The sequence below is a fragment of the Colletes gigas genome, unplaced genomic scaffold (genome assembly GCF_013123115.1).
Source record: "Colletes gigas isolate AHSC1104 unplaced genomic scaffold, ASM1312311v1 Colletes_gigas_Sc00004, whole genome shotgun sequence".
NCBI lineage: Eukaryota > Metazoa > Arthropoda > Insecta > Hymenoptera > Colletidae > Colletes > Colletes gigas.
The window spans coordinates 1264098-1291467 of record NW_025106633.1 but is presented as its reverse complement, the minus strand read 5'-3'; the positions used below and the strand labels follow the sequence as shown (position 1 = coordinate 1291467).

Genomic DNA, 27370 nt, shown 5'->3' with positions numbered 1-27370 from the left:
AACGAATTGTTTTATTCAAGTTACGTAATCCCAGGACCACAGAGCTCGGTACGAACGAACGAGAAACCGATAGGTTTCCCCAGAATTTTTATGAACCCATTACACCCACGGGTACCTTAATGGACTCAAAATAATGGTCATCGTAACGATCGATGATAGTTATCGTAGAGTAAACAAAGGAATGTGCGAACGATCGTCAAACGCTGATAGCGGCGGATCCAGAGAGGGAGAGATAAAGTGTACTTTTGCTTTCTAAATTATTCAACGTTCCCCTCCATTAGTAATGTGAGAATGTTCCACTAAAACTTTGTTCTCGTTCGATGCTCGCTAAAGATGACCCCACACAGCTAAGAATAAATACACGTACGCAGACGTGCGCGTATTACAAACGACCAGGTTAATGTGGACGCTTAAAAAAAAAAAATACTTTCTTCGATGAAAAGTACGAGAAACGACTAACGCCGGGAACGATAATTCCACTCGTTAAATATACAGGGGAAAATCGACTATCAAACGTAACTTTTACTTCGGTGGTCTTGACCAAGAGAAACGACGCTTTCACGACGATGTAATATTTAGGAGGCTTCGATGATACGTAAAATTCTACAGAATTTGTAATTATACCATTTTCAGCAAGTTAAAATGAAGTAAATTATATGACCTATACGTTCGGTTTAGTTTCCTTTATTTAATGCCAAGAAGTATACTAATAAACGAATACGAAAGTACATAAATAGCAAAGAGCTATTATTCAAATTTAATTTTATTATCGAACGAGCTTCCCAGGTCTCTTTGTCGCGGCGTTTACGCAAAGCACACACGTGCATATAGAAATAATAATACGTATGAAGTGTGTAAGCAAAACGCAGGCTCAAAACTATCCGATCTGGATGCATAGTTGTTCTTCCTCTTTTCTTCCGTGCAATGGTCCCGTTATGCTCCAAAGACTTTCGAACGGGGCAATACAAGGAATAAAGTATTACGCCTGCATCGGTGAACACGGGTTTCGCATTTTCCGACCTAATGGATCTTACAATTTGGTTAAACACTCGAGTGATCCTTTCCACGGCGTTCTGCGAGCATTCAACGCGTTTAAACCCCTTCGTGCCCACGTGCATGGTCCCAAGCGATTTAAAGAATCCTGATTATTTAGAAAGAATGGAAAGCGCTTCGAGCGCTTTCGTTGTTGCGACAGAGAACCCTTTGTCCCCGCCTTTGCGCCTGTCGTGGCACTCGAATGCTGTATCATAAGATATATGACACCATTTTTTACAATTTACACCCTTCGAAACCTTCTAATTTATGTCTCGAACATTTTCTGATATCGTCGACACTTTCGAAGATAGTTTTGCAATTTAGGTTCACCGCCAAATTATCTTATTACTGGGGTCACCCATAGAATTATTAATTCTCTCTCAGTTTCTGAAGATACATAAATGAAAGAATTTAAGCCACCTCGGTAATCGACCGAGAAGAATAATACCACTCATCAACGGGTCAAAATGAACAGCGCATTAGTATCATTTACAGGCAACAATACGCAGGTACGGTATGGTCACGCAACGTTAGCGCAATATTATTATTTGTACAATAACCTTATCCTCCCTTGTTCGTCCACCCCATTTTCCGAGCGTATGAAAAAAGACAAAGGCCTTCGTCGCACCTGACCTCGCCGCCATTCTTTGCCTTCTTCCCACCTGGTAGTCACTAGAGTCCACCGTAATCACGAGAGAAAACCAGCAGGGACGTATGTACGGTTCGTGTACAAGGAGGGAGGGGGGAGGGGGGGGGACGGCGGTACATGGCGCTTTCTGTCTTTTTTTTTTTTTTCGTGTGTATCAGCCGACGAATACACGTAGCGCACGGAACGTAGTAGCGGCTGCGTGCATAATGTATGAGTGACGCGAAAGCCCGTCATTTCAAGCCGCACGACCGCTTTCCTTTTGTGACATCGATCTGATGGTGTCTCAATAATTCAACGCGGGAACGACGCAAGGCGCGCGAGCACCACCGCCATTGCCGCGGCCACCGACATCAGTGTACCATCGGTCTACGCCAACACCACCCACGGCGGTTCTCCTTCGTTTCGCCACGCTTCGCGCTGACCGCCCGCGAGAAGGGGAAACCACCGGTTCTTACGAAGCACAGCGTTTTCACCCTATCGTCTTAGCGTCAGCCTCTCTTCGCTACGAACTTCGATACAACTCCATTCGTGTTGTACGATCAGACTTATCAAACCACCCCTAATTCAGCTTCCGACGCTTAACCACCTAGCGACCCTCTTTCCTTGTTTCCATCCCTCCCGCTTCGGCGACCCTCCTGCCACGCGACCTCAACAATGCCGCCCCTACGTCCGGCTGTCACTGACAAGCGACCAACTCTCGGCTAACGACAAATTAGCACCAGACTCGCGCGGCCTCTATACGCGCGGCGTCAGCGCTTTGATGTCGAGAAGCTTTGGACCCCGGAGTCCTTGCAGGAGGGAAGTATCGACGGATGCGTCGCGCGGTTTCCTTTATTCGATATTACGGAACCGCGAAACAAAATTTTAATGTCTCAACGGAGCGACGTTCACTCTCATTGCAACGATTTTCGCTTTCCATTCGCGAACAAATTTTTATAAAAAATAATAAGTACGAACGTCCAAGAATAACATAAAATCGAGATGTTGACCTCCCAATCTCAACTGAATTACTTTTTATTGATTTTTATCAAATTGGTAAATGGAAATCGACTTTCCCTCAACACTTTGACTGCCACGTCACCCATATATGGGTGACAGGATTTATCACTATGATGCTAGAAAAATTAATTCTCAAGTTAAGACGTTGAGGGAAATAAATTTGGATAGAATTTGTAAATTATATTTGCAAAAATAAGTACTGAAAACAATTCTAAGTTATGTAGCTTACAATGGACTAAAATCAAAATTTTACTTTTGCAGAATATTGTACGGTATTGATCTGGCAGTGAACGAGTTAAAGCATTTAAAAAATAATGAACTGATGGAGGATTGCATACATTTTCAAATAATCCACTTCAGGGTTAATATAATCCAAGGAACTATGCATTCGTTCATTCCTTGTCCGCAGAAAATCAGTGGACCCGATAGATAAAATATTCCAAAACATCCAAGTTTAATGGAGTTCATTTTTAAGACGATTATAGTATATATTTTGTAAATATATTTATAAAATATTTTCTTCATAAACATTTCCTTCCAGCTCTGCGAAGGAGTTTCAAATCATGGAAAACGAGTCGATTAATTTGCTGTAAACTCCATATCACGGATCGATCCAACGCCCAGGGGAATTTTCTACGAATACTTGATATACCACGAAAGCATCTGATTATGATATACAACCGGACATTCTTCGATAAGGAATTGTAATTTACTTTCCAGGAACGCGGCGTATGTAGATCAAGGTTCGTTCGTTCGATGTTTTATCCGGCTCTCTCTACGAAAAAGCGCCGTAGACGGGATTTTATTCGAATTCTAAGTAATAAATAACAATCCTGCACAGCAATTTCCTCCGAACGTTTATTCGATTGAACGGTTATTCGGATAAGCTTTTGTTCGTCGGACGTGATCGATAATTTCATTGTACGATTCCCGACCGTGTTCGTGTTTTACATCGAACAAATAACGGATCAAAAGTTGTTTCTTTGTTATTTGGTATTCGACATTTCTTTCTGGACAATTTCTGTAAAGAGTGGAATCTTGTTTTCTAAAATGCATTGTAATCAACTTTCGAGACTCTGGATAAATGATTTACAGGATAGAAGAATTTGTGTACCCCCCAGCATTGAAAATACAAGAGACGTTCGGGCTGCGCGATCCACCTTGTGTGTCGCCCGCATTTGGGTTAGGTAGCGTGCGTTACAAGAAGGGAGATAATAAATCATGAAAGTGTTGCTCGCATGGACGGGCAGAGAATAATCGTAAGCTGTAAACGATGCAACCTAACGGGCTGCAAAATAGGATACAGTTATTAAAAGAAGGGAGACGGAAATTTGAAAATTATCGATTCTTCGTTCGATTCGTTCGAGTGTGCGACGTAATAAACCTCACAGGCGAGTGCGCACCATTAGTAGGGGAAACAACGCCGCGTATTTTTTTATATGCGGATGTCCGCGATCGATTGCCCTCATTTGTCAGTTCGTCGGGAGGAGCGTGAAAATTTATTTAGGACGTCACCAAGCTGCCTCGCGTCGTCCCCGAGGCTAACAATCGAGGATGAAAAAGGAAAACGATATTTGGAAATTGTTTAAAAGCGCATACTTTCGACAACATTTCCGCCAATTTTCATTGAACGATCTTAATCTATATTGGAGCTAGAATTTTCTCCTAATGGTGGAAACTATACAAATTTTGATTGACGATCGTTTTCGAAGGCTACTTAAAAAATATTTCTGATCGAGTTCCTGTCTGACGATTTCTTCGAGAGAAGGAAAAGTAAGATGATGTTAAAATGTATAGAGACAGTAACGACCTCAAAGTTCCTCCAGGGTTAAAAAATAGGCTAACAATCGAGGATGAAGAAGGAAAACGATATTTGGAAATTGTTTAAAAGCGCATACTTTCGACAACATTTCCGCCAATTTTCATTGAACGATCTTAATCTATATTGGAGCTAGAATTTTCTCCTAATGGTGGAAACTATACAAATTTTGATTGACGATCGTTTTCGAAGGCTACTTAAAAAATATTTCTGATCGAGTTCCTGTCTGACGATTTCTTCGAGAGAAGGAAAAGTAAGATGATGTTAAAATGTATAGAGACAGTAACGACCTCAAAGTCCCTCCAGGGTTAAAAAATAGGCTAACAATCGAGGATGAAGAAGGAAAACGATATTTGGAAATTGTTTAAAAGCGCATACTTTCGACAACATTTCCGCCAATTTTCATTGAACGATCTTAATCTATATTGGAGCTAGAATTTTCTCCTAATGGTAGAAACTATACAAATTTTGATTGACGATCGTTTTCGAAGGCTACTTAAAAAATATTTCTGATCGAGTTCCTGTCTGACGATTTCTTCGAGAGAAGGAAAAGTAAGATGATGTTAAAATGCGTAGAGACAGTAACGACCTCAAAGTCTCTCCAGGGTTAAAAAATAGGCTAACAATCGAGGATGAAGAAGGAAAACGATATTTGAAAGTTTTTTAAAAGTGCATACTTTCGACAACATTTCCGCCAATTTTCATTGAACGATCTTAATCTATATTGGAGCTAAAATTTTCTCCTAATGGTGGAAACTATACAAATTTTGATTGTCGATCGTTTCCGAAGGCTACTTAAAAAATGTTTCTGATCGAGTTCCTGTCTGATGATTTCTTCGAGAGAAGGAGAAGTAAGATGATGTTAAAATGCGTAGAGACAGTAACGACCTGAAAGTCCCTCCAGGGTTAAAAAATACTTTCTATAGACAAAAAGTAGCCTTTATTTTTAAGCCGCTCCAGGTCGTCTGCTGGAGCTTTAAGACTGGCAAGGTACTTTGATAACGTGATTTGTACGAGAAGCCGATTATACAGCTTGTCGAGCCGCGTCTAAGAAGTAACACACTCGCTTTGGTTGACAATACGCCGGGAACCGTGGACAATGGAAGCGACGATCGGAATTATCGGGAAGAAAGACGCACGGGAACCGAGAACGTCTCGAGGAGGTCGACGTTTTCCTTGAGTCTCTCCAGCGATTCTCCTCCTTTTCTTTTTTTTTATGCTTGAATATTTTATTCGGGGATAACACGAAAATGGAAACAAAACTATCCGTGGGCCGCGACGCCCTTAAAGGGAAATCGAAGTAGGGTGTAAAACCGAGGCGGAACGATTCTTTGTCCTTCCCTCGCAGTGACGCAGTTACATAATTCCATTATTTATAGCCAATACTGGCCAGACCGGGGAACGAAACGAAGGGAACGGAGACCACGGCTTAGCTTAATTAATTTACGAAGACCCGAGGTCCAACTGTTCCACTACGGGGAATATATATTTTCGAAATGTTAGGTACCCGCATCATTCTCTAATAATAGTTTCCGCCGTTACGATTGAAAAATAATCTTGGCACGATTTTAACAAAAAGATGAAATAAACGACTGAAGAATAGTCAGATATTCTAGACTATTGGATATCTCGTTTATCTGAAATTTGTTTCTAATAATACAGAAAATATCTATTGAATTAACGAATAAAACACGCTCCGAACGCACGCCGCGCGAATGTGGGTGTCTATCGTAGGAACGATCAAAAAAAAGAAAAAAAAGGGAAGTACACGCTGGGAATTCGATCAGAGATACGCGTATACGTGTAAAAGTTATTCTACCTTGTGCAGCCGGTCTAACTTCCAACGCACCTGGACTAACTCCGATAGATCTCCCCTTCCTCCTTTCCCTAAAGCCCACCCTTGGAGCATGCGGCGTCTGTTAATTTTTTTTCTCCCCTTTGAAACGCCCCGGCCTGACTTCTACTCTGCTGCGCTTTTTCAACGTTCAATCGGTTTGGTCACCGATTCAAGCCCAATCGTAATCTATGATCTCCGTTTTTGCCTTCGGACTTTCCAGATAAGCCACGGGATCCTCGATGCGCCAGCTGGACTTTCAACAGGTTATTCAGAATTGGCAGTTATCGCCGGTTTCCAACCAAGAACCGTTCGATCGTAAAAAAAGTTGGCCCAAAGAGCGAAATAAAGTTGCGAACGAGCCCCCGTTCGGCAGAAAAAACAACGCTGGGAAATTATCGGGCGTACGGCGCCCTTTACTAGAAATTAGTAAACATGCTTTCGATGTTGGTATCATTTTTTATCGTACAAAGTCATGGTTACGTTTGAGGACGAGTCTTGGAAATGTTTTATCTTTCTTGAAATGTGTTTGACAGATTTTCACGAGAAATTACCCAGTTTTATCACCAATAATGGAATTATGCTTTTCATCAAACGCTCGATGGGGAAGAAGGTGTGATATTTGGAATTCATTATCGCTGTAGCTTTATCGAGAGCTCACTGTACGAAGGTCATAAAAATGAATCGATACATTTTCGAATCGATCCCTATCATCGTTTCTCCTTCATAGAGTGAATTTTTCAACAATGTTTTAATGCCCTTCCCAACACCTTTTTGAGTCAAAGCTGTCCCAGGTGAAAATGTTAACGTTAACAATTGGAATATGCAAAATACTTTATTAAAATTATTATTCCAATTTTAATTCGTTTCTAGGACGAACGATATATTTATTTTGTCTCAGCCATTCTATAGAGGGGTTCCTTTAAATATTAAAAGAATAAACGTTACGAATGTAATCGCGAGTCATGAATGCGAAAGAGAAGGGACGTTGGTCGCCAAGAGAGGAGGCAGCTAAATAAATAATGGCTGAGGGAAACGAGTTCAATGTAATGTGTCGTAAAACGGGGAAGAAGGAATCGAGAAAATCGGGGCAGCTCGAAAGATATCGGAGAGTCGTAGACTGAAGGGTCGGCGAAGCGAGTACCGAGCAACGAGTTACGAAGGGCTGCTAATCGCGAACTGGGATACCGAGAAACCTCGTAAAAGGATCTCCCGCGGGTTAGCAACGAGGGTTGCTTCGAGTCCACTAACACATCCGCCGTGGCCTGTGGCTTCTTTATAACGTATACGGTATATGAATAATATCTGGCTTAGATATACGTGCCATGATAATATCGTTCGTGATCAGATTTTGCAATATCCTCGGGAGACCGATGCTTTTGCCTATACCGAATCGATACTATCCCTGAGAACGTTAAAATCCACTTCCTTTGCATCGATACGTCTATATGAGTATTTGTCAAGCCGCCGCGCGTACACTTTTAAATTTCGTGCGCGATCTTCAAAGGCGTTTTTCAATACTCGAGTAATCCGTAATCGAGAGGGTCGATTTTCAAAATTTACCTCGAGCGTGGAAGATCGAGGTACAATGGAACCTCGATTATTGCAGGAGTTTTTCATATTCACGTTGTACTGTGCCAGTTATACTCTCGAGAGTGGCTGTCGCGTCTGTATCCGCTTCTAAGTTGGGGTGCATGAGTTTCGGTCTCAGGAGAGGACGGGGCAACCACCTGGGGGAGATATAGGAGAATATTCGCAAGACAGTGTCCATTGCAGAACGTCACTCGCAGTTTCCTGGCGTATGCAAGGTCGGTACAAACAGGGCCACACTAGGGTTAGTAAACCTAATCTAACCCTTACCAACGCCTCCAACTTCCGATTCAGACATCCCCTAACTTATCTTGCAAATTATGACTAAAGGAACCCCGAGTTTTTCAGTTCGAATTGACGTAGATCTAACAAGACGTAACACGTATATTATATTATTGCATGGTATACTGTCGAGAGAAGATTATCTTGAAAAATCTTTAAACACTTTAGTGGTCACAGACTTGAGTACAACTATCGAACTCGTAAAATCTCGAATAACGAATAAAACTGTTAGAAGAGACAAAGGGGGGGATAGTTGTGGAATAAATGGCGAGAACGGTGTGTCCACTGGAAAGTTTTAGTCTGGAGAGCGTACTCTTGAGAGCAAAACTCTCCGGAGGGAGCCCAGACATTAGGATGAATGCGTTTGACATGACCGAGTGGATCCGATGAAGATTCGTGAGACGAAAAGGATCTGGAAGGGTCAGATAAAGGGCTTAGTCGTTGCACCCACAACTCGACAGACGAGCCGTACTTGATGGAGAATGAGTGGACGTCTCGTAGCTAGTCGAGGATCATCCGTAATTTATGGGAGATCGATCGACTTCGCATTGAGCTGCCAACCATTGACGTAATCGATCGCGTGTGATTACGTCATGGGATTCTATCGAATTAATGCCAGTATATAAGTGTCAAGTGTGTAGAGGCCGTCATCTATTCCGAACGCTTGTCCTCGCGTGGTAAGAAAAAATGTCACGGAACGTATGTGTCTAGGTCGGCGTTAACGGCTGTTTGTCGACAGGAACGTCTCTACCGCATAAAATGTAAATATCTTTTTAACGATAACGCGTGGGTACGCTCTCTGTCTTTTTCTTATCGTGATAACTCGTGACGGGCTGTTGATACGCACAGTTGGAGATGGACTTGGTAATCATCGATACGATGATTTACCAGACACTTGTGGATATGTTGATAAAACATCGATGGTGGTACGATTCATGTTGTTTCGCGCGTTTAATGAGTACTTTGAAGAGATTAGATGCAATCGTGGAAAATGTACATTGTTGCGTGTATAGTTTTCAGGTATTTGAGAGGACTGTAGCTCAACAAGTTGAATAGGATCCCCAGTCTCGGTTCGACGTCGGCCCTTACCATAAGCTTGTTTCGAACAGTCTCAGATGACATTCACTAGCCGAGCTATAGGCCTAGGCCAGGTCAAGGGTCGACAACCTGCGGATCGACTAAATCATTACAGCCATCGAGTCAAATTATTTACATCTCTTGCAGCTTGAATATACAGCGCACATTGCAAAGACTATAACTGTCTTGGAAAAAAACAGAACGTTTCGTGCAACTTGTAATATCAATAACAAGAAAAATTGACTGAACGTTTTTTTTATCGCTCGTTGTCCCGGCGAATTTTCTCCCATTCTTCGGGGAGATTGATCGCCTAATCCATAACGTCCCAGATCTCTTACTTTCCATATCGACGTTCGAGTTTCAAAGTCGTTTCCAGACCTCATCGTTCCGAGGCGAAGTACCCTAAAGTCATCAAAAAGCAACGCGGCCCGGTTCGTTCAAGTTTTACTCGCAAACTTTCACTTGGTTTCTTTCTGCCCCTCTGAGTAAATATTTTGTCAACAGTTTCGAAAGATGTTGCCTCCTATCGATCTGTCTGTTGTCGGAGGTAATTTTCACTGTCAGGAGGAAGGGCGGTTTCAGACAAGATTCTCTCAAGAGACGAAACTAGAATACTAACAGTTCCCATTTATAATCTCATAAGCATAAATGTTTTTTTATCTCGTCGAAACTTTGACATCTCTGTTAGAATTAGAATTATTCATATTTATCGATCCTGAGGTCCTTTTTCTCCACGTGCGCCGTATCTCTGCTAAACTTTTTCGTTATTCCGTCGAGTCGTCAATTTATTAAAAGATTCCAATATCTGGAGGGATTGATCGATTTGTAGGTCAGGGCGGTCTTCTACTTCGCAGAAGCGTATGCCTACGGCAAGAACGGTCAAGGAACGTATTAACGTGTCTGTTTGACAAGATGGCGGGCTGTTCGATAGCGGAATGGATACGTCTGACCAATGGGGACCCGCATTCCTTCCAGATGCTATCTCGCGATCGGTAATACGAACCTATCTCCTATTCGCTTGACCTGTACGTCACGTGTCACATGCAGATTAGAATTATCGCGGCGAAACTGGATCGCGTTTCGTTAAAATCAAATTCGCCATTGGCGGTCGTGTGTCTACGTCGGTCGTTGCTTCTTTATCCGCGGTCCAATTGGTGCAGAAGCGGCACGCACGATATCCAAATCCGCCATTATTGGAAATCTTACCGCCTCAGTAGGTAGTACCTACTCGTGAAATCGTCGATGGCAGGGTAAAAAAGGAGAGGGATAGAAACAGAAGAAAAGGAAGACGGATTGAACGGAGAACGAAGGAAAACGGAGAGGCAACGGGATAGGAAGGCAGGCGTAGAACGTTCGTAACGTCGGAAGAGCCGGGAGCAATTTCCGGTGGCTTTTGTGCGCCCTTTAAAAATGTGAGCTCGAGGGATGCCGAGCAGGCGGAGAAAAGGGGTAGCGATAAGAGGTCGGCAGAGAGTTTTGCGAATGTACATACGAGTGGTCCTTCTGGACCAACAAATCCCGGGTCGAAAGGAGGGAGGAAGTCGAGAGGTTAACTGCAGGTCCTTTCGCATTCTTCCTCTCCATTCGCGTGCTTCATATTTCCCTTTTCCTACATTGCGTTCTGATTCGAGTTTATCTCCTTATATGGACCGGGTCCAAGTGAAAAAAAACCCCTATTTCCAAATGTCTCTAATAACGAGGGGGAGCTCGACTCCGACTCGGAATCCATCGATCCCGCGAGGAACGCGAACTTCTGCCGTGATAAATCAATTTTTGCGATCATTAATCATCGGTATACTTTGTTTCTAGCTCAATGGGTTATCCAGTACTCGAGACGGAACGAAAAGAAAGCTATCTTTGGGAATCTTTTCCACGGAAATGAATCTTTCTTTGTATTATATCTTTAGTGCGGTCTTGTTCCTGAAATAGAAGAACTTTTATGAAAAGGAAATTGAAAAATTAGTAGAGGGACTGTAAAAAGGGAGCAAAATTCGAAAAATTAAAAATCCACGTTGATTGTGATTGGTTCGACACTCGAGACATTGTATAATAAAATTATTAAGTTCTATCTTGTTAAATAAATACATGCGTCGGAACGGTTCATTTTCCGAGGCCTAACACAGTTGAATCTTCGTATGGAATAACGGAGGATATCATGTACAAAAGAGCATAAACTATTGTACGAGATACCTAACGTTTGATTACTGCAGCCTATACCTCCATTAATTCTGATATTATTAGAAATGCCACTGAAACGGTAGTTACGAGGCTATAGACTTGAATCGATGCCGACAGTCGATATTAGCAAATCCTTCCACTGTGTTACAACTATCACTTTTCATTGTGCCACAAAGTTCCACGTCTATCGAGCCTAACTTACGAAAGTTTCTATATTTGTTACCATCGATCGCAATTTTAACATTTACTTGCGCGGTTATTCAACAATTCATTCCTTATAGTTCTACTCTATACTATTAGATTGACTAAATATAACTGCAAACGCAAAAGGTTAACACGAATTCGTCAAAGACTTCCAAGAAAACTAAAGAAAAGTAGATCAGTAAACTCCAAACGAAAAAAATAATACAAACTGTAAAATTCGTACTTCCAAACGACTCCAACACACAGAAATTTCTAAAGTTTCTTTGCGCACCGTTAAAAAGACACACAACAAACGGAGATACGGAGTTTGCACCAACGAATCCAACCCCCAAAGTTACACGAAACTTTCCAAAATCGTATCTCGAAGAATCCCAAGTAACCGATTTCGATGTTTAATTTTATTCAAATGCCATGAAAAATGTTCTCGAAATAATCCGAGTTCCCCCGTGCACGCGCGGCCGTACCTGTTCCGCAAGGTCGAAATCCCGATCCTTGGTCGCCTAACCTTCGGAAGTTTCCTCCAGCCCCGGCCATGTCCCGGTTTTCTTTCTTTTTCGGGGACAACAACATAGGGTTCCGTCGTAGCGCGCGCTCGTTTGATTGGCCGAATGCTATGGGATTTCTTCGATATAAGACGGGGCAGAGAAAGGGAGAGAGACGTAGCTAGGGGATAAAGAGGGCGGGAATCGAAAGACTCGGTTATGAAGGAAGACAGAGGGTGAATTACGAGGACACGGGGGTGGCGGGAGCAAAAGTGATGGGGCGGTTGGGAGCGGCAACGGAGGAAGATGGAGATACGGAAAACGAGAGGGAAGCGGAACGCGAGCAAAAGAGAAAACGGGACGGACGTGTATCGGCTGCTTCGAGGGTGCGTGGGCTTTCTCTCAGAGGGTGCGTAGACTCAAAGAGGGATAGGCGGGGGGGAGGAGGGGGGCAGGCACGTTGGAAGGAGAAAGGGCCGCCAGGGTCGCGGAGGGGGTGAGGTTATAGGAGGGAGTAGGTGGTGGGGTTTCGGGGGTGAGGAGGGGGCGGGGGAGAGGAGGTTTAGAAGGAAGAAGGGGGATGGCGTTCGGGAGGGTGGGTAGTGGGGGATGAAAGGGAGAAAACTAGAGGGTGCGTGTAGGCCTGGGGAATCAGTCGCGGACGAGCTGCGTTCGGGGTTTTATCTGTAACTCTGTCCCTTCCGTCTCCTTCGCACTCTCGTCGCGCACTCTTTCCCACTCTCTCTTACTCTCTCTCGGTCTGTTTCTCTCTCACACACGCTCTATCTCTCTCTGTTCCCCGATCAACGCTCTCCTGGCATACGTACGCACATACACGCGACAGAGGACGCGCGTGTATCCGCGCGGTAGTACGCGCAGTTTATACGGACACGTATGTTCGCGGAATATCGGCGGTAAGAGTGTGCAGGGAGAACGAGGAAGGAGGAAACAAGAAGGAAAACAACAAGTAGGCGCACAAACGTGGCTCTTTTCGTGAAGTGGAAAGCTGTGGTCGGAAACACGTGCAATATACCGACGCTTCGGAGATACTCGGAGGCGCGCGTTCGCGCGACGAATTAAACGCGCTCGTGCCGTCTTGCGCTGTGATCGTATCGCGACACGCGACAGTGAGTCTCGTTCCGTTTTTTTTTTTTTTTTTTTTCTATTTATCCGACTACGGTCCCTCTCTGTGATTTCACCCGACCGGGTGTGAGGACGTGCCCCTGTGGATCTTTTTTTTCTCCCCCCCTATCGGCGAGATCGCGAAAGTGCGCGTCGAAACTGTCACCAATGGTTCATATAGCGGAAGTTGTATCGTCGCGTCGAAACGACTTGCAAATGGTGAGTCGAAATGCCTAGTTTAAAAGTTAAATATTTCAACTTTTTCGTACAAGATAATTTGACCAGTGGAGAGTTTATTTTTTCGAAATTTAGGTGAGATATTGAATAGAAGAGTAGCGAGAACCGGTGTGTCGATGTACTTACGAACATCGGTATTCGCGTCACGGAGTCGTTCGCGATGTATGACTGGCGCTGAAAATGCACAGCACGATCGTAAAAACGGGGTCTTCTTCTGTATAGACGTAGGCGATAGACGGGAGCGAAAATGCATGGATCGCGCGAGTTTACGAGCGACCGCGAAATTTTCATGTACCGACGGTCCCCTTTTTATATCGGTCGCCGGCTCGCGCGTCGAACCCGTAAAAGATTTTCGTGCGTCTGTTTACGCGCGGTTATTTCTGGGGGCATGTGCGCAACCGTTACGTTACGTGTATCCATATGTCGTACAGCTTGTACGCGGAACGTTTACAATAGCACCTCCTCTCCCCACCTTTGCATACAGACGGACGCAACGCACGTGTGCACGCATACGAGACCCAAGTGCATCGGGCGCACGCGAAGAAACGCAGCTGCTCGCTCGCCGGGCGTGTCTACGTTTCGGCCTGCCTCGAACCGTGCCACAAAATCGCGCGAGTCTTTATCACAGGGGTAGATAACACGCGAGAACCATGATTTTACGACGCGTCTATCGGACGACGCCAAACGGCGCCACTCACGTTGCCGCGTTCCCCTCAAAAACGCGGTTAAAACATTTTTTTATTCCAAGAATATTCCATTAAATTTTATCAAACGCTTCCATTTGGAAGAAATTATCCTGTAACACTTTGACTGCCATGAAATTCTTACTATGAAACTAAAAGAATTAATTCTCAGGTTGAAATATTAGAGGAAATAGATTTGAGTAGGATTCGTGAATTTTAGTTAGGTTACGAAAATATGTACTGAGACAAATTTTAATTCGTGTAGTTTACAATTGCAAAAAGTCAAAGGTTTGGTCTGGGTTAGAGAAAAATTATTCAGCTCCTTCAACACTTTGACTGCTGTGAATTTTTTATTATAGAACTAAAACAATTAATTCTCAGGTTGAAATGTTGAAGGAAATAGATTTGATACAATTGTAAAAAGTCAGAATTTTGGTCTCACAAAAAATTGTACGGTTTTGGTCTGGCAGTCAACGCGTTAAAGATAGCTTCGTTCTACGTCTCTTAGTAACCTTGTACAGTAGAACTATTACACGACCTCGACGGAGGGCAGTTCACATAACCGGGCAGGTTTATATAGAGTCGTTACGCGACATCAAATGACTATTTGCTGTGCGAGAAAATGTTTTAAATGAAAGTTGCATAATTTTCTAAGGAACGTCCGTAAAGTGCAAGTATAGAGAGACTTTTACCGTGTAAAATGACCGTTCGCGGAGTTAATACTTACGCTGACCATCAAAGTTTAGTACTGTAGAGAGATCGAGAGTAATTTCAGTGACGTGTTAGAGGTAGGAAGGTCGGCGACTAGTCGACGCCGCTGTTCGTATGTACCTCGGCGACAGACCGGTCAAGTGACGTATCTGTGTATATCTGCCTTAATACCTAGTTGTGTTTCAAGAACAAAGTAGATGCTTTATCGGATAAAACGGTCATCGACCAACCGACGATACAGTTCATGGTGCTCGTAAAATATTTAAAAAATTCTCTCAATTTCTTCGTTGGATCAAAATCAAACAATTCTGTACCCTTCAAAACTGTAGTATGCAGTTGAAATGAAATTTTTACATTTAGAAAATTATTTAGACTAAAAACAAAATATCTCTTAGAATATTGAGTTGCTTTTGTGAAAAAACTTTACAGTAATATCTAACTTCCCTCGGAATAGAGTTGCATTGCACATTGCAGATTTACCACATTTATAAACGTACACACGTAGAACGCGTAGAACTGACAACGTTCCACGAGCAGAGCGTGCAACAGATAGTCACAGCAGGATTTTGTTCGCGTATCGATGTCTGGGAAAACTAGTCTTCTTCGCGTAACGCGGAATGTACGCGCGAAATAAATTATTTTTTGATAAATACGTCTTTCTGTCGATCAGAGCTCTTCTTTCGCGTCGACGGGCTGCCGTTCCGAACTATATGCGCTGCCGCGTGTTTGTATCGGAAACATTGAACAGAACACATGACGGATTCTCACGAGAAGACGGGTCGGTGTTGATGCAGAGACGTACATCAATTAATGCAGCTGCACACGTGAATGTGCCAGCGCATAACGTGGTGGTAATGTAGCTCGCCACACGGTTCGGTTGCTTTGCTTGGCTCATCAATCCTAAAACCAGACGTCCTGTTCACCAAACCTACACACCGCGTTTGGCTCGAGCGAGAAACACCGATATAGAACGCGTATCTACAAAACGTACCCGGGAATTATTATAGAAAATATTGTCGCTCCCTTCGCCCTTCCCATCGATACCGTTTTCAACAAAAACCAATTGTTCGCTACGCGTGTTCGACGGACCAACGATCTGCTACACGCCCGCTGTACTTAGTTTCATTCTCACCATCGAAGTATCCTATCGGATTTATCGCAACGTTTTGGTTCTTTACTATTGTTAGAAATTGTAATCGTGCCCACTTCTCGCGCAATTTATGGAAAATATTGCTTCTGTACTCGACATCCCCTCGTTTACTTGTGATTCAGAATGCTCTTAATATGCAAAAATATAAAAAAATACTTAGAAATAGGAATTTAGGGGTTGAGACAATCCTCTATAAAGCTTTTGATTATTTCTATAAACAAGAATCCGCAAGTTGAGTCAACCAATCTCTTCCTTGACCCGTCGATCGCCAAGTCGAAATCGTTGCGGAAAGTTGGTTGAAATCGACCGGAATATGAATGGTTTCGCCCCGTTAGAGCCGCGAATTTGGTGAAAACGAGAGGACGATCGGGACCAGCATCCGCGGAAGTCATGCGGGAATGATTTTATAACGTCCACCATCATAACCGCCGGCGACAACAATCAAAACGACGTAGCCCATCGTCATCGTCGCGCCGTGTCTCGAAATAGAAGGACGAATAACGTTTGACATTTAATGCACAGCCAGGCATTGGCTTAGATTACAATCGGTGAACGGTGATTGGCCTGGGGACGCGAAAGCTCACTCGACTCGAATGCTCTTTCGACGGGGCTGTAGCCGACTCTCAAATATTTGTAGAGCGTTAGGGAAAAAAGTGATCGGAGGTGAGCAGTGGGGGGTGGGGGTGCAAAAAAAAAAAGAGTGAGAAATTGGGTAGGCAGGCGGATAGGTGTTACGTAGCGAGCAGGCGTGGCATGTAAAAAAATTCGATATCGAAACAGTGCATCATATTCTCTCGCGGAAATAATTGGCGCGACTAGAACAGGGACGCGAACTTTATTTTTCGAATTTAGCGCGCGAATTTAAGAAAGCTTCGTCAACAACGGGAACTTGGACGTTAACCTGCTAAAGGTTCGCAAACGATCGAATGAGAATGTATTTTCAACGGATTGCTCGGGCGTACAAAGTTTACGGGCACGAGGTTACTTCGGTTGCTTAAGATTTGCTGTCTTCTTGAAGTTTTAAGACCTTTCCACTGCTGCAAACACGCTCTGAACTTTTAATCTTGGCTGTGATTTCCGATCCAACGACATATTTTCGTCCACGACGGTGTCTGCGATATAATTCGCGTCTTTCGATGATTAAATAACAATAATCACAGTTTGTTGAAACTAACAAAAATTTTTAATTTATTTCATAATATTTTCGTGATGGAAATGAGTCTAAGCATAACCTGGTTCGAACTATTTTTAATTGTACGAAATCAGATATTTTTGGAAGTGATTTGGACTCGTTTTAATCGCGGAAGTATTCTTTCAAGAAGACACTACGACAAATATAAAAATTTGTGTTTTTAATACGAGACACCAGAAAATATTCAATTTTGTAACATTTCCGATGCCCTTCTATGGCTTATGTTTATAAGGCTACGATTGGGATTGAAACCCGTAAAGGAGCACAAAACGTCAAGTGTACTAATCAGGACACATATATATCGTACCCGTCCATATTGGGTTCCACCAAAGAGGACATTGATTAGGAAGACTTCCAAGTTGAAGTCAATCTTCTATGTATTAACAACTGTGTCTAAGAGGAGAGCTTGGAGGTTTTCATTTTTGTCGCTGAAGTAAACTTGAACTTTCGTACAGTTCTCAGTCCTAAAGGGAGAACGAGCCTTTCTCTATTGGTAGAAAGTTTTCTAAAGAATGTTTTCCAAGGTTGACATTAACCGTATCATCCATCACACAAATAGCATTTAAAGTACCTTTCTACTTACGCCCCGAAATAAAGAAACTGATCCACGACGAAGTTGGAAGGATCGAGGAAACCTTCTTTAATATCTTTAATGAGCACAAATGAGGAACTGAATATATTTAGCAGTTTAGAAGGAAAATTAGAAAGTATTCTAAAGAAATTTTTTCTAATAAAAGAATAGTTAAAAATGAATGAAAACGACTCTTATCGTAGGTGATTTTACGTAGGTGATTCAAGCCATATTTCAAGATCTTTTTAATTTTCAAGTTGAATAATCTTTCCTGTTAATATAATACTTCCTAGTATGCTAGTAAAATAAGACAAAGGAGCACAATATCTAAAGAAAATTGCACGTCGATAAGAGAACGCAATAGACCGATGGTTTATCGAACGCGTTAAAAAATATCATCTTTCGTTAACGAAAGGCAGAGGAGATACGAATTTTCGTTAAATATTAATTGTCGAGGCGATCCAATTAATTGTGGAATTTCAATTAATTCGCCAATTAGCCCATCTGAAATCCATTTAGTCGTAATCTGATAGGAGACAGCCCGAATCGCTCGCTCCTCTGCGGCATCCAACATGAACGCAGGGAGAAGTGCATTTGCTTTTGGAGCAGTCGACAAATTAGTCGTATTAGCGGCACAGGCGCGGATACAGATTTCGTGGAGTACAGTTTCCGGCTGGATACGCGTACGGCAAATTATTGAAGTTAACTCGAGCCACGTATCTGCCGGCACACAGCCATCCCCGAAACTACGAGTGCCGATGAAACGAATTTCCCCAAATGTCATTCCAGAAACCCTTGATCGAGCTTTTCATCTCTATGAGAAAAATTTGTCCCGCGGTATTAAAATTGATTTTTCAAATTGAGACCCGAATCAAGTGGATATCTGTTTTTTTATAACCCCCGTTCGTAACACATCACGATTTCTCTAAGCTGCAATATTGCCAGATCTTAATTATCAAAACTCTCGATCGCTCATTATAGAATTTTATGCGGATATTTTTGGAAACGCTTTGAAAAATAATAATTTGGTACTTAATGGTTTAAAACGAACAATGGTTTATCGAGACAAGATGTCTTCCTCCTCGTGTCTTGTTTAGCGAGAAGTGTGTTTTTATTTTAAGCGTATCGTTCCTGCGAGGCGAACAAGCCGGTGAATAAAACGGATCGTTGTAAAAATGAAAACGTCGCGGAGTAACGAGATGATCTAATTACTCCCCGCGTAGGACACAATGGGAACAAGAATACGCGGTTCGTAAATTGGAGACGAGCACAATATAAGGTATTTCGATATCTTGCTCGTTACACGGTCACGACGGTATAAATTTGCCGAAGGGTAATCAAGTAATGAATACATCGCCTGCGAAGACCGTACGTATATAAATCATGCAGGAGAGGATGCCAGGGGCTACAGGGTGAGCCCTTATCTCCAATCAGTACATTGATTGCACGCAGCCAGGTCAAATACCGGGCTTCGCTCGACGGCTTGGTTCAGGCATGATAGCTTATTCAATTTCCGAAGCGGCCATTCACAATTCAATTTGGCAGTTATCAACCTCCACCTATCCGCCATCTGGATTTTGCGTGACTTTTGAGGAATCGTGGCTTCCCGTCGAAGAAAAGAATTGCCCCAGCGCGACGTAAAGAACAATATAAATACAGCTTTAACTCATCGATTATTGCCATTGCACCGCGATTAATTACCCTTTTTAAACAGCAATTGAGAGTATATATACGGAGGAAGATTAAGAGCGCGATAATATTGAAGATTTTTCTCTAGTCTTGGACTACTTTTGTTATTTCCTGAATTTTTAGGGACAAATATTTAGGTTATATAATTCTGAACATATCGCGTGACACGATGCTATTAGTATCCCCTAATTCGGTAGATCGACGACGTGTTGTTATAAAATGATTATCGAAAGTATTTGTTTTTTTCTGCTGTTTAACGAACTGAAATTAAACAAGCCACGCGGTACGTTTCCTGGAGCATATGGCTATTACTCAGCATCTATCTGGCAGAAGCACGACGCGGTTCCTGCAATGTACATAGATAATCGAGCTTAATTAATTGCTCGTGATGCGCGCTCTGGGCTGAGCAAACACATTTACTTATTACCATCCATCTTGAGTGGTGTCTCTCAAGGGAATCGATTTTCTAAGTGCACGCGGGCTGATGATGACACGAATTATCGAAGGGTCGGCACGTGATCGCAACAAAATCGTTAAATAATGGCGCGGCTTGTGTAATATTCTTCGTCGCGAGATTAAATTCGCGACCTGGAAACGAATTAATCTACCGTGCGCCTTTAACTAATCGTACGGAAGACGGTTCCATTAACTATTCACGGTGTACAAATACATTACTACAGTTGCAACAAGTTCGTTTCTCGGGAACTGTACTTCCATTTGTCTCTTTAGTTTGTTGATTACCGAGATTTTCTTAATTACAATATTCTCGCGAGTATGATAAGTGGATTAGTATTATTCTGATAGAGAATACTTCTTGATCGTTCACTTATCAACAATATAATTCATGTTGGCTATCATTTTCCAATATAACAGACTGCAACAGGTGTTCCAACACGAACTTGCCTTTTATTCTTTGTCAAAGAAATGGCAAATGTTCGCAAAAATTCGCCTGCCTTTAACGTAATCGATACTTGATTGTTTTTTTGAGATGGAGGTTGAACTTGGTAAGGACATACTTTGAAGAATTCATTTTTTAAATAAAATGTTACGAATACGAGTAACTATATCCCAAACAGGCATAAGAAACACACTTTGGTGTATTCGATGGTGAAGAAAGTCGCGACGGTTCGTATCCAGCAACACAGTCAGTCAACGCGATGAAATCATTAACTGACATTAGTTCGGTACGTTAATCAATTGTAAGTGGAACTATTTGGGCGCAATGAAGCCACCAGTAATGGGCGGTAGTTAATACTTGTCTACGTTAATCGCCACGTCTATGCCCAGCAATGCGTTCCGCGGAAGCCTCGCCTAGTAATTGTTATTGACTGGTACAGATCCCTCGGGTAGTAAGTGACATTTACACGATGCATTCTGCGTTAAACTTCCCTAGAGAGATTGGAGCGAAAGTGAGAGAGAGAGAGATGGTCGAAACGTCGTATCTAAGTTCCCTTATCTATACGGGCATCGAGTACTCCTGACAACGGGGCAACAACAAACGTCCTAATAGCCAGTGCTCGGCGCAAAGTTTAATTTGCTGACCAGAGGACGGTGCTTAAAGTTGGCTTTCCTCCGTCTTCGCCTCCTATCTCATCGTTTCCTTCGTCCACCCTAAAATCAAACTTCTTTCTTCGAGCCACCCCAACAGCATCGTGTGGTCTCGTTCACGCGATATCGACGCTGTTACGAATTCGCGAGTAACAGCTTCTATGAAATATTGAGTAGCACGTAATGACGGATGGCTCCCTCGAAGACGATTCACGCGATACCTGCGTTATGGCCAAATTGATCCCTGGACAGCGAGTACAATTACTCGTGCGTTGGTTGATGTTCCGAGACTAATTTAAAACACGATCTTACGGATAATCCGTATGTTTCATCAGTTATTTTTTCGAAAATGAACCCAAACGCGATCTTATTCCGATTGCTTTTAAAAGTATTATTCTAAATGTGAAAAACAGAACGCCCTTTGTGTCGAGCTACGAACCCGGAAATTTTGGATATTGTATTCCACGAGTTTTTACGCTGACTTCTGCACGGTCGTAGCACTGACCCTTGCAACGTATTTCCTCTTGTCACATGACTTGCATGCACGAAGAAAAAGTTTCCAAGTCGCCATGTACGTTTCCACCCCAGTGCGTTCTCTCCCTAACATTCTTATGGCAGGTAGTGCATAATGAAAACAGAAAAGCGAGTCAGAAGACAGATGGCCACGGTGCTCGTCTGTATTATACCCGCGCCAAGCGACAGATTATCAAACTTTCGATAAAATTTATTGTCCGGAGTAGCGCTGGCGTTGTTGAGTATTTTAAAATTCAATTCGTTCGAGCGCTCGAGGCCCGAGGCTTGATAAATGCAAAACGTGCATGAATTTGCGAACGCAAACATGAATCAAAATTCGATTCAATTTATTCGATCACCGATAAACTTTCAATTTCGAATATTTAAAAATAGTTAAAATAGTGGTTCGGACGAGGTTACGAGACGTAAAAATTTTTAGTTTTTTTGGGAGTCGACGGAGCAAACAGTGGTCGAGGCAATGTTTTTGACAAACCAAAGTCAATAAAGAAGTTGCAAACAAAATGTGATTGTTATTTTGAAAACTGTAGATTCTCTTGTCCATATTTTTCTAAGTACATACTCCCCCGATCTGAACTGTGAAATAGAAAATATATATTTCGTGAACCCCAAACATCGCACTGTAAATATCTCCGTTTCTTACTCGCGGAAATTCGGTAGGTATTTGTTTTCTATTTTCACGTATGTATTTTCACGTATTTTCTTATCAATCTCTACACTGTTGAACCAGTTGTCCATTGTTATGTTTCTACCAGTTCCGTGCAGTGGAACAGTCATTCTTTCTATAACAGAGTTTGTTGAATAATATTTGATACAGACTTTCTGGTTGCTCGCGTAAACTTCTGTATTTCGTACTAGGTTTCAACGTCGAACAACGAAAAAATTTGTAAACCATATTTGGCGGGTTGTTCGAAGCATTTATACACTTGAATCAGCTGCTAAATCTAGAAAAGACTATAGTAATGACTTAACTCTCCTCAGCCTGTCCCTAAATTTAGGTAAACTATGTCACGTTTGAATTTTATCAAAATTCCTTGTTTCAACTGCAGAAAGTGCTCGATTTGTGATAATAAATATCGAATAATGATCGAATGTCTATAGTTGGAGTGCCAGAATAGTTGTAGGTGATAATTGTACAACAGAAGTTCGATTATTGCAGGGGAAAATGGGGCTGCAACATCCTATAATGATCGAGATTCATGCAGTAATTAAGATAACCGGACCAACAAGGAACTTTATTGACACAGTATGCCAGGCATGTCCGCGTACAGTTGCTCCTACTCGTATTTGTACACTATAATGGTGATTCAATTAAATAAAGCATGAAAGAACAAATAAAGAAAAGGAAAACTCAGATATACGTAAGAAAATAGAGATTCTATACGAAAGACATTCTAAATTAGAGAGTTTTTTTCAAACATCAATCGACTAAAATAATTGTCTCCGACACTGCACCGTTTAATTTGAAGTCTGTTCGAGTTGCTGATGATCAGAGAAAAATCCCCAGTGCAAAGGGTTGAATTCCGAATCTCTGATCGTCAGAAAAGGAAGGAGAGATGTAAAACGAAATTCGTGAAACCATTTTCGGGATAACGCACTTGCAAACGGGTTGGGACGGTGGTTTCGAAGTGACGAAAAGAAGAATGTCGAGGAGAAAATAACCGGGTTGAACAGAGAGGGATGAAGAGAGAGAAAGCGAGAGGAGGGTTGAAAGAGGGGGTTGGAGTAGAGACCTGTGTCCCCCGCGTCATGAATCATGCATTCCCATCCCCCAGGAACGTACTAGAGCGCTCTGCGGTAGCGCGATCCGTCCGACAAATAAACAATGTTATTTGTTCTCTGGGATCTCGACCCATTCGCAGCGGCCCAAAAGACTCCGTGGGGTTGGCGCGGAAGAACGAGCCTCGTTGTTCCACGCTCTTGCGAAGCAAAACGTTCGAGGCAAGGTCGGAGGTTACCTTTTCCCTGCCTATGTTTCTTTATCTCGTCCCTGGCACCCAGGCTCCGCTCGTTCCTCATCACCGTTTTTCATTTGCCGCCCTTATTTCATGACAATCGAACTTGTCAGCGGCAGAAGAAGCCCGCCCAAACAACCGGGATATTTGAACAAGAATGTTTGAACAACGCAAAATAACGAGGGTCGGACCTGATAACGATATTTCTTCGTGAGAAAATGTAGTACGCTTTTGTTTTAACAACTATGAGATAACATTTGTGTGTAATAACGTCGGGAAGTCTAAATTAACTCTGTATAAACCATGAGGATAAGTCAAAGTAGAGTTTAGAGGGTTGAAGGAATTATATTATTCAGTCTACTAGTAATTATGGAATCATGCAATGCATATGTTGATGTGTACCGTTCGAACTACTGTGTTTCATCTAAATTGTTTTTCTTTTTGTTGCAGATGAACCGTCCTATTCAAGTGAAGCCGGCGGACAGTGAAAACCGCGGAGGTGAGAACAAACAATCGAACCAATACATATAGTAATCGAATATAAATAATACGATCAGAATTCAATACGAAAGAAAGAAATTTATAGCGCTGTTGTAACCTTGTTCTCCAATAACGACTACTCATTTAATATTAATCATGTTATTATTAATCACACAATGTTAGATCAACAATTGACTTTTTGAAAGATAGAAACGAAAAATCGAACCGAGATTGTCGCTTTTTCATGGAAAACTGATTAAAGTACTATGGGCGAAAGCGTTTACGGGTTCGCGACTGTAATGCATTTATTTCTAATGGCGCAAAATATATGTGCAACAAAGGGCGGCGTTATTGATCGACTGCTTCGATGAGATGTAACAGATTTAATGGCAACCTGTACAATATTTTTTATTAAATTGAAAAGCATTCACTGTAACATGCGGTAATATACGTTGACAACTCATACGTAACTTTCAATCGAGCAAACACAAAAAAGGCACGTCCCGATAAAAATTCGTTTCCGCGGAAAAATTTCCATCATTCTCGGATTACGTGCTGCTAAATGTCAATGAAAATCTACACGATATGTTTTCTATCTTACGGTACAAACTTCGTAAAACGACGAACAATCGGGTGTGGTAAATTAAAGGATGGGGTAGCGGTTGGCTCGATACACAAATAGCTACCAAATTTCTCAGTTTCATTGTCGAAATAAAGTTTGTGAATTTGATAATGCATAACGCTTCCAGTCTTTCGAAAAAGCGGGGTGGTACTTAATCTCGAATAATTGTAGCAAGAATTTCGAAGGTTACACGATGCATTAGACTCGTTGCCAAAATTTTACGACACGTTGGTCTGTCCTGGCACACTGTTAGGAATCGATAGTCTGGTTTCATCGCGTCCACGGTGTCTCAAAACAGAAAATGAAGCCAAAACGGCGTAAAAGTCGGAGTTGCGTCTGGCGTGATTCATAGCGGGGGGGCCCTAAACGATCCATTGAGTTTGATCCAATGCAGATATTCAAGGAGAGGCATCGAAGAAGGAGAAAAGCGAGTTACGGGGTGAAGCGAGGGAACTAGATGAAGGGGACCGTAATTCATACGCTAATCAGGCACAGATGCCATTGTAATCTCCGGTCTCCTGTCTCGGTGTGGCCCCACAAAGCCTCGGTTTGACGTGGCTACAGCAGGAATAGTCCAAAACTCGATGCTTCTGCTTTCAGTGTCTTACGTGACAGACACGTGTAAATATTATTGAGCACAAGATTGGATTGACTAGAATTAATTCTTTATCGATCGTGACACTATTCATACCCAACAACCGTACACTGGTCGAAAAATATATAACAAACTAGCAAGAAGGGTGGAAATTTCAATCTCGACTCGCGTGGGTCAAATTTAGGACCGAAGAAAATATAAATTAGGAAGAAGATTTTGGTACATGAAATGCAGAGAGGCTTCTGGATGGTTTTCTCGCGAACGCGTCCAATTGTCTCGCAGGAGTCGGGAGAATTAAGTGTACAGCGATGGAAACAGATTTGAGAAATGCGTATCTCTGGGCGGAAGTTGCTCAAGCTCAAGGGTAGTCGAAGTTCGCGCAAGTGGATAATGGCGGCCGCTGTACCGAAGCTAGTTGAGCAAGTAGATAAGTTTCGATCCCTCGGCGAGTCACCTTGCTTCCGCCGCCATCACTCGCCCTACTATGTTCGAGCAGATAAACGTATCCCGGGATATCGAGGCTCTCGAAGGTTGCCTTCATTGCAACCAACTTTGAGTTGGACGACGTAACACGAAACGCTTTCGTCCGAAGCTCCTGCGAGAAATCCTTGTGGATTATGAGAGAACGACGTGCTTCTTCGCAGGATGGGAAACGATGTCGTAAATAGAAACGGCACCGGGATAAAGTTACGTATGGGTCAGTAATTACGAGCCTGCTTAACGACCATTCCGTCGCTAAGCAAGAATTTGCGTCAGATTAAATTGTTGCTCGACGATACTCGAAACGCACGGTGTTCCCCGTTCTTTTCTTACATGAATTTTCATCTGGAAATATAGAATTAAGCACGACCTTTTGTCATCGAGAAGGAGAACTTTGGAAATCTGTTGGGATATGCGTTTGGACGATTAATTATAAGCCATCGACATTGTAGCTACATCTGAAAATCTATCTTCGACAGTCTTTAAGTAATTTTGTGTTGGTTTTAACAGTTTCTCACGTACTAAAACAATGCACTGTGTGATTTTCGAATTTATGAAACATTTTAAGTCACAGTAGGGAAATCATTTGTAACATATGTAAAGTTAATAATGTACTTAGATAAAACAAAATTGTTAAGTATAATTTTTTGTGGCGTAAAAGATTTTTCTATCGAGATTTCGAATATTTTATGAATCAGAATTATTCGCAAAAGTGTATACTTTTAGTACGTGAAACATTGTTAATTCAGAAAGCATCATATTCCATTTCTGTGGAAAAATTGCAGGCCAAAGTATCGTTGTACAATACAATAAATTTCTCGATCTCGTATCGAGCTAAGATCGAATATCGCAGGAATGCAACGTCCTTCGTTTCCGAATATAATTTTCCCTCGCCGCCTTGATCGAATTAACAGGGGGGGTAATTGTAGGATGAGAACAAAAACCAATTTAAAGGCGGAAGAAAAGGAAAGATCGCCGCGTTAGCGAGCCGCGCCGAGGAAAGGAAGCAAGAGCGTCAAACAAAATGTTCGCTTTGTTCTCGGTGTCCAGCGAGAAGATAATTTCCCAAGGGTTAATTCCTTCCTCGATTTCTCGGAGACCCTGACCGGGAAAGGGAACGCGAAGGGCGCGTTAACACTTAGCTCGAGCGACAAAGGTCCAATTCTTGGTCCCCACGGTGTCCTGGCGCGACAATGGGAACGAACGCTCGATGAAAAGTACTCGGGGTCTTAAGGAAGGAGAATTCCCTGTCAAGGAACAGCAGCGTGAGGAAGTGTGAGAAAGTGAAGGACCTGGGGTTAGGGAGGGGGAGGAAGACGTAGGCGAGGTGCGAGGAGCAAGGGTGGACCAAGGGGTAAGAATCCGCGGAGAACGGGGATGCAACGAGGCTGCAAGTCAAGCGAAAATCTAATTTCCCGAGACAAATCCTTAAATGTACCTTGGAGCCTAGCAGGAAGGCGCGAGTCGGGTCACCTACTGGAATGAGCTCGCGTCTAGCACCCGCGACGACGACCTTTAACTCGGTTCGCCAATTTTGCATCTCCATAACCTCGCGAGAACGCGTCATTAAGTTCATTCACGCGGGGAATGCGGTGAATCGAAATCACGAACCGCCGCCGCGTTATCCGTGGAATGTAAAATTGTGATAAAACAGT

At 42.5% G+C, this 27370-nt stretch overlaps 1 protein-coding gene across 2 annotated transcripts in view; it reads left to right on the top strand.

The window, feature by feature from the left end:
- The window catches only part of LOC122405486 (CUGBP Elav-like family member 4), a 464283-nt gene that overhangs the window by 371691 nt on the left and 65222 nt on the right, over window positions 1–27370 (top strand). For both annotated transcript variants that reach the window (XM_043410277.1, XM_043410275.1), the window contains exon 2: window positions 23989–24037. Coding sequence is in view for 1 of the 2 variants with exons in the window: in XM_043410275.1 (XP_043266210.1) it covers window positions 23989–24037 (49 nt within the window). In the remaining variant the exon portion in view is untranslated. The remainder of the gene's footprint in view (window positions 1–23988; window positions 24038–27370) is intronic.